Below are 13,611 nucleotides of genomic sequence, written 5' to 3'. Positions count from 1 at the left end.
GTTATTTTTAAAAAATGTAGCCCTTTTTGTTTGGAAACACAGACAATCTGATGAGAATTCATGCTACACAAAGTTGCTGCTACATGTTTTTAGATTTCAAACCAAAATACCAATACAGAAATCCACCCTGAAAGGAGGATCAACACTGCATGCCAGTGTAAAAAAATCACTCAACTCTGCAGCTCAAACAGTCCGACGACCAAGTGATACAAAAAATAAATTTAAGTCAAACACAATATCAAATGTTCACATCAGTGCAATTAAAACCTGACCTATTGGCTCTAGTGCCATCAATATAGCATGCAAGTAAAAATCCCTTTTATTTACGTGTCATTTAATATTCTGCAAACAAGTCATCTATAATGTTCAGTGCATCTATATTCGCAAACTGTAAATCTCACAATGCCATTTACTGTAAATATCCTGGTAGGAAAGCTTGATTACAGTTGTCTGTGTGGTATTTGGTAGACGTTTTGGAGCACGGCTGCAGCATTTTTATGCGTGGATGGGTTTAATCGACTGTTTTTAAAATACAATACAATGTCTTCTATGTCAGGTGGAATTTTTATTGCTCCTTGTTTAGCCAAAGCATCCCATATCTGCTCCTCATTTGTTCTTTCTGTCCTTTGGCTTGCTCGAATGTCAGTAATCAAGCATGCCCTTTCTTTTTCACACACATACACACACACACATACACACACACACACTTGCACAAAACAAAACCCGCATGCGTGCCTCATCCCAGACTCTGTCGCCCCCTTTTCTTGCCTTAATGTATTCACCAGCAACTGAGTAGAGGGGGTTGATTACAAGGGGTGGTGTGGAGTAAGGATTGGGGGTCCTACAGTACATCACGATAAGGGACTGCAGCATTTTCCACAGCATGACAACTACACAACACCTTTCGCCTAAACAAAAAATCCTGGTAGGTGCATAATGGCCTGGGAAGGAATTAATTAAGGACGGGTTACGCTACCTTACTGAATCTAGAAATGTTTTATTCCAACTGTGAAGAGAGCGTCCTATAATATCTCTTCATTTAGTCTTGGCCTTCTTCTGACACATTCAAAAGGAAGACTCAACCAATATTGCTGCTTCTCTGCTTCGAGTCTGGCCAAAAAAAAAGGTTTATTTCCAATCAGGCTGCAAAGCAAGCCTCAATAAGCCAAGTGAGAAATCAGACACCTGGGTGTCTGTGCAATACATAGGCAATAAGGCCTTGTTTTGTGTCATGTCAATTCCTCTGTGACGTCCATGAAAGTGAAGCGCAAAATGAAAGTCGGAAGCGCCTGCTTAGCCGGTGGTGAATGTAATCGTGTAAGCGCAGCGTCTAGTAATTCTCATTAGGAAATATATCAGCTCAGTAAAGCAGGAGGCCACAGGGTATTAAATTTCCAGCCATTTAGATCAAGAGGTCCTCTGAACCCCCCCACGCCCTGCCCCACACACTAAGGTGAGAGTCACATGACGGTGCAGCGGTTTCTCTGCAGTGCCCCTTGCAGGCGGATGGAGGTGTGATTCTGCCGCAGGCCACGCGCCACGGCGATGCCCAGCAGCTCCTTGAAGAGCAGAACAACGTGCCAGTTGAACTTGGCTGAGCATTCCACATAGCCGCACTTCCATGTTTTCTTGACAAGAACCGACACGGCCCTGCGGGGCATGAAACGCTGCCGTTGGAGGTCTCTCTTGTTGCCCACTACCAGAATGGGCACCTCGCTGCTGCTGCTGCCTTCCCTGCAAAGTTTGACATGCATGATTAGCATGTGGGTGCTGCGCATTTGCAAGCTTGAGCTATTTGCAGCTTCGCCTGCCTTTCTTCAGAGGAGTGAGGGGGCGGACTTGGAGACCTCATGGGCCCTACAACGCGAAGGGGGAAGAGGGGGCGGGTATTTGGTCTACCACCAACCAATCTGTGCAGAAATGCTTACAAGCAATATGCAGAGAGAAAAGAAATGACAAGTGGGCATGAATTTGGGAGGAGGAGTGATCACTGAGTGTGATTAGAAACATCTCGTTGATCGTCAATATCAGGGTGTGCTACAGTACTAAAATTTAATGGAGGGTGGGTTTTTGAAGAGCTCAGTTTGGTTCATTTTTGGTGCAAAAAAGGCAGGAAAAATGACTAAAATGGATTAAACTTATAAAATGTACACAATATAACTCATTTAAATACATTTTAGTAGTGTTTTAGTAGTCGTGCGACTGTGTGTGAAGGACAATGACAGCTGCACTTCAAACAATTTATTTGTTCCTCTTTTAGGGACTTAATAAGGCCTTCTCTTTGTCAGCGTGTGCCTCATTTATGGCAAAACCGGGCATATTAGCACATCTGACAGGACAGATGGCACGATAGCTAGAAACACTAAAAAGGCTTCAACAGAATGATTTTGCAGCCTTGAGGTGAAATTTTAGAAGACTTGGGAAAAACACAGCACAGTAATCACACTTTTTTTCTTCTTATCACAAGCTGCATACAAATAGTATATTTGGAAGGACCAAGATGTACTGAGAATATTGCCTGCAAGCTAAACAAAGAAAAATATAATCTATATATATATACATTTTTAACGTGCAACTAAACAGTGTGCATTCTGTCTAAATTAAGTGGAATATTTTCTTATTAGAAACAACTACTCTCCCACCTTGTCATGCTTCAGATCTTATTGCAGTATGTGATTACACACGTGTGCTGCATCTAGTACTCATGTATATTTTTTTCCTCCCAGCTTTGGTTTATAGAGCAATTACCACACGGGCCATAAACTTTTCACATTAACACCAAGGTGGGTCAACGGCAGCGCGGGGGCAAAGTAGTCGTAAAGCACCATGCAAACCAAATGAAGTCATCCATTATTCCGTTCCTAATGTAGCGTAGGAGCCTTGCCAAGTGTTATTTCCATCTCCTGTCACTTTGTCGCATCTTAAAAAGTCATCGTTGAATCTCGCGTCACATTTGAAGTCTCTCGCATGCGCAAGGGTTGAACCGTATGTCATTACTGAACTTTCAGATGTTGAAGGGGGTGTATGGAATGAAAAGATAAAGTATTAGCATCGGCGGCCTATCGATCACTGTCATGCTGCCACAAAGGTGTTTATCACTTGGCTGAAATTGTAAGCTTTCTTCAAGATAACGGAATGTCATCGCTGATAAAGGGACTGGCTAAGGAAAGTTTTGTGTTAACCATACCTGTTTTCTACGATCTGCTGTCTGATCATCTTCACATATTCAAAACTCTCCACACAGCAGATGTCGTACACGAGGATGTAAGCATTGGCATTGCGAACGCCGCGGCAACGTAAATCCAGCCACTCCTGGAGGACACACATGGACAGATAGTAAATCATTATTTTAATATGTGTTCCTGGACATTTCATAACCAGAAGAAAGGTCGTTCTTTCATAATTTGAAACATTTAGACACCAGCTATTTGCATGGTTTGATTGAAGTGCATTTTTTTCTTGGTATGAGTGTATTTGCAAATTGATTAGTATAATTTTAAAAAAGCAATGGATTATGCATTTGTATTAACAGATTCATATAATATGGAATTCAAACAGATAATGCAAGAATGATACACTTTAGCAGACGGATTGGATGTCTATTAATAGAAAAAAATTACCTATTGACGGTGTCGATATCATAAAAATAAAAATGCATTTTTGGTGTCAAACAAGATTTGATTTTTGCTTATCAGCCTTGTTGGTGATCGAGTTTATGATAGACATATTGATGTATAGGTTCATTGTTCCACAGGAACAGCAACTTTTATTCTGTTGTAAAACCGTGGCAGTTTTACGGTCACATGATTTTGAAGGATCTGCATACATATTCTCATTCATTTCCCAAACCGCTTATCCTATGCTTACAAATTCTTGTGACAAGGCATTCTACTGGTTAATAATGTAAGTAGTTGCGGTTATTGTGGCCCGATACATTGGCTACAAAACTAACTACACTTATATATATATATATATATATATATATATATACATTAAAAAAGGGAAAAAATGGAATGGACAGTAATAATAGAGATAGGATGAACAGCTTGAGCTCGTATAATTATTCCGCTTGGGCTCAAGGTCATTGGAAAGTAAGAATTGCTCCCGCTGGGTGGATGACCCCCAGCAAAGACATAAACCATAGTGAGTGTCTGTCATAAAGTGCAATGTCCTAGCTGGGGCCCATGAGGAAATCCAACAAATGTGTTTTCATCCACACAGGCCACACAAAACATTTTTTTGTCTAACATACATACATTTGTAACAGCTATAAGACACAGCACTGCAGAAAAGGTTTTATCCCAATGGAAACAAAACACATCTTTGCATTAGTGAGCTAATCGATCACCAAATTCCACCAACTCTGCAAGTCTCGATAAAATGCCCATCGAATTACATTACTCGTGCACAAAGATGATGGAAAGAGTGATTTTTTTTTAAAATGGCTGTGATGTCAAGGCTGGAAATGTGGAAAGTAGAAATGAGGCATTGCAGTAATGTTTGTGAAGATGGAAAGATGACCTCGGATGAAACTTTTTTTTTCTTCCTCGAAACTATCAGGGCGCCGCTATGATTGAATGGTTCGCACATGTAATCCAGTGGAGTCTGTATTTTTTTATCCCTTTACCTTCATACCATCTAATTGAAGAGAAGCAGGACAAAGAAAGGATGCAAAAAAATATCACGAGCTCAGCCTTAATCCTTTTATAGGAAATATTAACGCTCACTGGGACGGAAGAAAACATTAAAAATTTAATGTGTCATGACCTATTTGAATTAAAGATGCAACTTCTAATATGCTTCGTCTTAACTTTTGTTCCTTTACTGGCTCGGAGAAAACTGCACATCATCAAATTTGATGAGTAATTGAATTATTTTGGTGGGGCCAATTACTAACTTCCACAGATGTTATCTTCCAGGCTACAGAACACTTAGGTCATCATATTTGATCACTACACATCAATTTTGGCACCATCCAAGGAGGTTTTGTTTTTGTGATTCCCCTGCCAGCCACCGCACTCGAAAAAATAACACATCAAGGAAGTGATTAGGAATCTAATTTTCATTTCATACTTCTGATTAACATTTCACCCTTCCTTGGAGAAGCAATGATAGCTCTAATTAGCCCCAATCTCCTCCACTGTTGTATTTACATGACAGCACTCCATCCCCAACACAAAACTGCGACGTGGGGAATCTTATCGTCACGTTGAAAATGTGACTTCACGCTGCACAAATACAAATAAGAACAAAAGGCGGAGAGGCGCCAGGGAGAGGATTGGTGTAACTTGCAAAGATGGAAATGCAAACACATTGGAGGGAGCGCGACTGGCAGAGGAGGGTGAGGACCGCACACATCTGCAGAGTTAATGAGGCTGCTCAAACATGGAGGCAAACGTGCAACACTGACATATTTGACATCAAAGGAAGAGCATTTTTTTGGGGGGGTAGACTAATAGGACAAGTGACTTAATAACAGCTTGTCAATACAGCTCCTCCTCATCTGACAAGAGGGAGACAAACGCTGGCTCTTGCATCTTGTATTCTCATCTCATATCCTCTGTGTGGTCCCAGCCTGTTTTTAAATGTGGAGGAGGAAGAGGAGGGAGAGGGTGATGGGGGAGGAGGAAGATGGGCAAAGTGAGAGAATTTCTTCACAGATGATCACAACAAAAGGGAGAGGATTTTGCACAGTGCTGATGAAGTCAAGTGGATTTTTAAAAATGCATGTCTTGGCATGTTTGCCGGAGCTTGTGGGAGCCCGGCTGTCAAGTGTGGCGCTACTGTTTGGTGACTTCTGGGAGGGAAAAAGAGCATCTGCTCGTTTCCACAAGAGCCAAAACACAACACGTTTCCCTGACAACAGCAAACCACAAAGCGGTGCAAGTCTCTTATTTAAGGAGCCCCATTGGAATCATGAGGATACTCATGTAACCTATGACGGTTTGGGTGTAATGTAATTAGCCTCAAGCATAGGTCAACCAATCAGATTTGCAATTAAAATATATATCGTCCCCTGAGGTTAAAAAAACTTCTGTTAATCAACAGTGACCTTAACAAGAACTGTAGATCTGTATAGCACAAAACCGTTTGAAAAATTCACACTGTTCTACACACTATAGAGACAATTGCTTATTAGACAAAAAAAGAATTACCAGACTTATTTTGGGAAATGTGGTCGAGATAAGATAATAAAGGATGCTTCGTTAAATCATTCGAATGCAGTCCATTTTTCACATGAAGATAAAAATGGTTTGTTTGAAAATATTTTCTGCTTCTTTGCCCACTCTATTCATTCATTGTGTTAGCGTCAATATGTTTCACTTTTTAAATGTCAAAATACACCTCACCCACAGTGAGTCCAAAGTAATATGCTTCTCAGCAGAATCAGAATACATTAATGAACCCTATGAAGCACCTCCCTATGTGAGGATACCATTATCTTGAGGTACATTTGACAGAACAACAGGATGACTATTTATTTAAGCTTTGAATCAAGAAGAGTGTGATCCAAATGAACCATGCAGTCTGTCTGCTTGATCACTGATTTCTTGGAAAAAGATTATTCCACATTTTTGGATGACATTTCCAGAGGTTCTTTGGGGAATGGGCGTTTCATATTTGTAAAGCTCAAAATTTAATCATTTGGAAAATTATGTAATTCCAAGCTGTTAACATAGATGGAGAACACTAAGACAAATGTCCAGACGCCAGTGCCTGAAATAAAGGGGAATTAATAAGCCAACTGCGAGGCCGTTATCACATCTCATTGATGTACTATGGCATCTACTCAATATTATCAGCAGAACAGACAACCACCCTACACGACCCTTAAAGTAGAAAGATAGGAGTCTTGTTTGTTTGCAATATTAGACTCAGATTTTTAAGGGACAATAATATGCTAATTTCTTTCCAAAATAAACGTAAAGTGATGAGTTATTGCTCCAAAGCACAGAGGCGTGCTGACTCAACCCACCATGACATTTTCGAGGAGTCTATTTGGTCACTTGTCCTTTAACAGTGCCCATTACACTTGATTCAACCTTTCTAATTGACTACACTGAACGGATTCTGGCTCCCTCGTTTGCTCTTATTCCTGCCATTTATCAGGCAAAGAGCTTCTTTTCCCCGAACCTGTGGTTAGAATTCTACATGTAAATACAGGTAATAACTAATAGCTGTTTTTTGGACATTTCTTTCCCTGTGGATGCTGGTCAAATTGAGAGAAAGAGAGAGAAGGATTTGAGTTTTTCATCAAAATGGTAAAAAAAAAACATGTAAATAGTCTTTCTTGAGTCATTTCCATATCAAAGATTCTCACTGGCCAAATGGAAATTGACTTGGAATCAAAGCATGGGCAGGGTATGAAAATTTCTACACTTGACTTCATATCCAATATTTCAGTTTAACTAGTTCCATTTCTCTGCCTGAAGCACTCCAAAGCGAGCTGGGCGGTGATTCAAAAACACGCCATGTCTCATCAGCTTGCTCATTATGAACAGAGGACGTGAACACACAATGCAAGGAGCCTTTATTACAAGCCAGCCATGACTGGAATGAGAAAATGAGTAAATTTAAGAGGCAAAAGGGCTTAGAACCTTGGCAGGTTATCTGCTGAGAAAAGGCCACACGTAAATCTTGTTCCTAGAAATGTTGCAACGGCACTCAGCTAAATGGTTTTCTCTCTATGTGGATGCCTACCCGAGGCCGTGACGGACGACAGAGCGCATCCCCGTCACACCGAGATGAAGTGGTTCTCCGATAGGAATCAACACATCTGTGTGCTTTAAAGCCCCCCCGTCCCGTGTGACTCAACGCGTGGTCCACACTTCAGCAGACACGTGGCACACTCGTGGCGTCTCTTCCTGATCCCCTTACATCTCCTCAAAAAAGGGAGTTAAAGCGTCATTGAAATCGCCCATTGCCAAAAAGAACATTTCTGCCAGGGCGCCAGATGGCGGAATAAAACCTGGAAATCAAGACCCACTTTTCTTACCCGTGCAAAAAAAAAAAAACGATTTCCACGCAGGGAAGTGGAGTGATTGCACAAGAGTAAAATCCGGTTCAGTTTTTTCCTCATAAGATTGTCACAGTAGAAATCCCCTGCCCCAGTATCCAAAATGGTACATTCCTATCATCTTACTTTATCCTCCATATCACACATTAGTGATATTGATTTAGACTCGCTGTTTACATAGTCTCACATTGTGATTTAAGGATAAGATGCTTGATTACGCTAAGGCTTAAATTCGTGTAGCAGGATATAAATGTGGATTTTGCCCAGTGAATTCTAGCCAAGACTTGCATCTATTGTCTCGTTCGAGTTAGGGCACGTGGTGGTAATTGCTATAATTTGGTCAGAGTCCCACTGAGCGTAATAAGCATGGTTAGCTTCACGGCCTTCCAGTAAGAGTATGCAAAGTTGGAGTTTGGATACTTGGGGGTTAGTCATATTTTCTTTAAAATTCAGGTGGGCATTTGATTATATAGATGCCGTAAACGTTTTCAGAATATGGTGCATTTTAGGTCATTTGGAGCCTCGGGGATTGAGTATTAAGATGACAAAATGAGGGTGAACGTTAATGCAATAAAGAGTGAGGAATCTCAGCATATCAGCAAATTCTCATGTGTTCCTGCACTGAAATTATTCAAGATAACTCTCAGGGTGATAGGTTATACTTCCATGGTTCAAACAGCTTAACTTAATAGTTGTGATGCCAAAGCAATCTGAGAAAGGAACCACACAGCATTTTGAAGCAACTAAATGTGGTGACCTTGGAGATTAGGCACCTGAAAAAAGTCAGACTCTTGAAGTCAAACCCTCAACTGGAACATTTTGGAGTGCACTTAGGGCACGCAAACCTTGATCTTTTGTTTAGTCCGGGGGAAAACTCTTTCAGTGGAATGTTAAACCTATCATATATAATCTATTTTTTTTTAGCAATGGGATATTGTTTTACCCTGATGAGAATGATTTGAAAGGTTGCAGTCGTTTTGTGGCAAAGGACCATTACAGCCTCAGAGTTTCAGGAAATTTAATTTGCTGTCAATTATTTAGTGATTTGGGCTTTAAAGGGATAATAATGAAAAGCGCTCTGACATCACAGATAAAGACCCAGACTAAAATTCAAACCTGGTCTCGTTTGAAGAGACAGACACAGCTATGCTAAGACTTAACAATGAGAGCAAGAGTAATTCCACCTGCTGAAACCGCCCCAAACTGTCAGCCTGCCCTCTCTTCCACCTATAATGATATGTGCCATATGACCTGTGGTCACGACTAGAGGGCAGGCGGTTCTATTTTTAAAAGGTTGAATTTGAAAAGCAAGTGCTGCGCCAATCTATGAACCATCACCCTGCATTTGAGCTGTAAGTGTACAAAGTCTTGCTGAAGAGGGATGAGGAAGACATGGTGTGGTTAATAAATAACAATGCCCCATTCTGTTCTCACTAGGGACACTTTAAAATGTCAAAGTGAAGCGTTAAGTCTATTGCGTCTCCATAGCAACTACGCAAGGGACATCTAAGTGTGCTAAAAGAAATAAATATCAGTGTTGTGGAATTTGACAGCATACCAAAGAAGAAGAAAAAAACGGATCTAAGTACACGAAAAGTGACATTGTTTCCTGTAAGAAAAACAAAGCCAGGCAAGGTTAATGCCTGGAGGGGCACTCTGTATATCCATGTTAAATGCGCAGATTTGCACTTTAGGGAATTTTCATTTATGGCACAAGACTTTAAAATCAATAAAAACAAATATTTAAATATCCATTTTTGTACTGTTACTAGATCTTTGTATTTTGAGGCAAAAAAATACTTTCACTCTTTATGTAACTACAAGTAAAATACTAGTATTGATGAACAGGAGATAAAAAATAAAAATAAAAATTTAAGTGCTACTTTACCTGACTGGAGCTGGATGGGAAGGAAGATATTGGCGGGACATCCAGAACCTTTAGCTCATACATGCTCCCGTTAAGGATGACGGAGGGTCGGTACACATATCTGGAGCGAGTCGGGGTATACACCTCCGAGAAGTCATTATAGATGAACTGGCGAATGATGGAAGTTTTGCCCACTCCGGGAGCACCGATGACAGCGATACTCAGCGTCTCCACCATTCCTGGTGCCCGGGGTCAACACCATGGACACCCAGAAGTTAAGATCAGTTTCTCGATTGTGGGTCACAGACAGCCAAGTTACAGCGCCGGGCTGGAGGGCTCAACAAGAAATACACGCCACCAGCAGACGTGTGTTCTCTGTAATCACATCCTGTGGAGTGAAAGTCAACACATTAAGGTCAGAAATAATAACATACAAAAAAAGGCCACTTTTTTATTTTAAATGAGTTAATCCTATTTCAGGGTGAATTATTGTGTAGGTCACCTAATTAACATTTTACAAATGTGGCCTACATGACCCAAATGCCATGTCTGCATTGACGCCAAGTCTCAAATATGTGTACATAATTATCGTCTAATATTAAACATTATTGTTATCAATATGATTGGCTGGCAAGGAATTCAGGGTGCTCCAGCACCCCAGCTACCCTTGTAGGGATAAGCGGCTCAGAAAATGAATAAAGAAGGATGAATCATTACTTTTATATAATATTTCCTATGAACAATATATCCTAGTATATGACTCACTGCCTACCAATGACAATGTTAAATGTACATTTAATTTAAACTATGACATCCAGCTGTGAATGGGAGGGTTGGCAGCGATCATTTGCTACCAGTCAAAAAGAATTGGACATCTAGCACAGTCAATGGCAGCAAATGACTTAAATAAGTAGCCTACAAAGGATGAAAAAACATGCCTAGTGTGCAAAACAAACTTTTTGATGAAATACTGGAATCATAAAACACGTATGTAACCGATAATTCTAATGTTAAATGTAAAATATCGTAGTTAATGGAAAAATATCAATACCTTTGGCATAAAGGGTAAAAAAGTTAGATTTAAAAAAGAAATACCCAAGAAAGTAAAGTGTTTGTGAGCCCCCACCCCTAAGCACCATCCACCCAGATGGACATAGTGAGACCCAGGCTCCAGGCTGACCTTGGCCGTGACGAAGATCCCTCGGTGTCTTCATCGCCTTTTCATCCCCACAATGCACCGTTCACACGCACCAGTCTCTCTTTCTCTCTCTCGCCCGTCGCCGCGGCGCATTCCACGTGTGCTAAAATCCCACACTGCCACATACTACTCGTCCCCAAATCAAATCGACGTTATGGCCAGCTTTATTCAGCTTCTAGTCATTCTTCAGAGGAGAAAAGATAATCCACCCAGACACGAGCTTTCTGTTCTGGCATCCTATTGACGAGCCGTGCGTCTGCGGGTAGGAAGGCGGGCGGGCAGGCACTAGCCTCTCTCTCTCCCTCCCCCCTCTCTCTCTTCCTCTCATCCACGTGATTTGGTGTGGAGCTGTCACAAAGATGCAGGAGTACACATCATCTTGCATGGGGACATCACCTACAGTGACGAGAGGGTCCAAGGCCAAGTCCGACAAGATGAGCGCCATCCATCAAAACTCCACCATGGTCATGGCACTACTTAGTTCATTTTCTGTACCGCTTACCCTCACAAGATTTGCGTGGGGTGCTGTAGCCTATCCCAGCTGACTTTGGGGTCAACCTGAATGGGTGGCCAGCCAATCGTAGGGCACAAGTAGATCATATTTAAGGGTAATTTAGTGTTCAACCAGCCTTCCCTACATGTTTTGGGAATGTGGGAGGAAACCAGACTACCTGGAAAAAAACCACACAAGCCTGGGGGAGAACATGCAAATTCCACACAGTCAGTTGCTACTTATGTGGCCTTCCCTGATTTGCGGTCGAATGCTATGGTGTGGTCCAAAGCTCCATTAGTTCTCAAATTGGACTAATTACATCTGGTGTCCACTGTGTCTAATGTAGTTTGTGACAGCCGGTCCCTTTCGTGCATTAAAAAGGAAAAGTAGAGCCAGTTAGGTGTAGCAAGAGTGAGTTAAGTCTTGATGGAGCAAGGGACTTTTCAGGTTAAAATAGGCAATAGGCCATGGATGAAATTGGAATTACATACATGTGTTTGATGTTGCCATCAAGTAATCACTTCCAGGATCTCTGATGTTACTCAGCAAATCATCATCGGGGGAATAAACCAATCAATAGCAGGGAAAACAACCTCATAGCGAAATCTTATTGGATTCTTACTATTAATGATGGAGGGAAGTGGTAGATTGACTGAGAATGTCTAATGTGATGTTATCTGACATCTTTGAGGACACGCTCCATCAGGACAGAGGCTGCCTTAGGCATAAGCAAGCTAAGAGGCCATCTGGGCCCTAAAGCATTGGAGGGAGACATGAAAGTAGATTAAACTTTCAAAAGAAATGAAATAGATGGACACAAATGATAACAATCCTACATTGAAATGCTACCCAGTAAAAAAGGAGAGGGGATGGTGTAATCAAATGAAGTTTTGGGCTAATTTTGCACATAGCTCACCGAGGAATCGTTACTCTGCGGAAGTTTTGTGTCCAGCTCAGCAACGCCACCTGTTGGAAGAATAAACAATCAATCTTATTGATTGCCCGTAGAGCAGGGACAATAGTCACAATAGTGATTGAAGAGACAAAGAAGTCAGCACTTCAGCATGTGACCTTCATTCCGCAAGGGAGCGTTGGCTTTCGTCTTGACTCAACGCGGTCGAAATCCTTGACTTTAAAAGGCCTTTCAAGGGGGGCTTCGACTCAAGGGTGCCGTGGGCAGCTGTAAGGGAAAATCAAAATGTTAGTGGAAGGGGAGAAGAGATGAGCTCTCTTTGTATGCAGAGCCGACAAAGCAGAGTGTCATCTGGTTTCAAAAGGTTGAAAGAGATCTATTGCCGACACTATTTTTGGGATGAAAGCAAAAAAAATAAAAAATCTCAACAACGAAATTACAGTTTCATTCCAATGCTGGTGTTCAGCCCAGCCCGCCCAAAGCTTGGCAACTCATCCATGAGACAGAAGGCAAAGAAATACCAGGACAGTAAAAGAAAGGACTATTAAATTTCAGTACTTGCCATTTTCAGCACAGCCAAACACATATTGCCAGGGAACACTGTGATATATTTTTTTAAAAGGATTACAAAATGTTATCTACAATTAATATAAACACTTGGTGTACTGAATGACAAAAAACAAATTCTCTACTTTCTCCAGAAATAAATGTTTGATAGTATACTTTCCCATTCTTTAATATTCAGCAGCAGGTTCGTTATACTACTATTATCCGGTAATGTGCAAGGCTGTAAGTTTGACAAACGTTGCACAATATACTGAAATACATATTGAAAGATACTTTGCCATAGTGGATCATGTCGCAATACATTTAAATCCTTAATACTCAGTCCAAATTATTAGCATATTCATAGGCAACAATGATACTGAATTTAAACTTACCATCTGTGCATGTAAAACGACACACACATCTTAAAACCCTACTTCCATTTGCTGCTAAGGTTTGACAAGATTTACTTCTCTGGCGGTTACAAATCCTGTAAACAAGGAATGAAAAAAAAAATAGTGATTCAAAATCAGGACGACAGCTGCGCCCTTCCAAAGCGTGGTAATTACGTACCAAG

The 13,611-nt window shown here is 41.0% G+C and overlaps 1 protein-coding gene across 2 annotated transcripts; it reads right to left on the bottom strand.

Moving 5' to 3' along the window:
• Positions 1 to 685: 685 nt before the first annotated feature.
• Positions 686 to 12,895, bottom strand: LOC144196119 (ras-like protein family member 10B). 2 transcript variants are annotated; one of them, XM_077716121.1, is made up of 5 exons: positions 12,647 to 12,895; positions 12,492 to 12,541; positions 9,906 to 10,272; positions 3,188 to 3,312; positions 686 to 1,734 (listed from the first exon to the last, which is right to left on the bottom strand). In XM_077716121.1, exons 3-5 carry the CDS (start codon positions 10,119 to 10,121, stop codon positions 1,461 to 1,463), a joined length of 615 nt encoding a protein of 204 aa, XP_077572247.1. In that variant the 5' UTR covers positions 10,122 to 10,272; positions 12,492 to 12,541; positions 12,647 to 12,895; the 3' UTR covers positions 686 to 1,460. The 2 variants fall into 2 exon arrangements, with proteins under 2 accessions (XP_077572247.1, XP_077572246.1); XM_077716120.1 differs by lacking the exons at positions 12,492 to 12,541; positions 12,647 to 12,895 and adding an exon at positions 11,065 to 11,369.
• Between the last annotated feature and the right edge of the window lie 716 nt (positions 12,896 to 13,611).

This window comes from Stigmatopora nigra, chromosome 4 (assembly GCF_051989575.1).
Source record: "Stigmatopora nigra isolate UIUO_SnigA chromosome 4, RoL_Snig_1.1, whole genome shotgun sequence".
Taxonomy (NCBI): Eukaryota; Metazoa; Chordata; class Actinopteri; order Syngnathiformes; family Syngnathidae; genus Stigmatopora; species Stigmatopora nigra.
The sequence above is the reverse complement of the archived record's forward strand: the minus strand, read 5'-3'. Positions and strand labels throughout refer to the sequence as shown.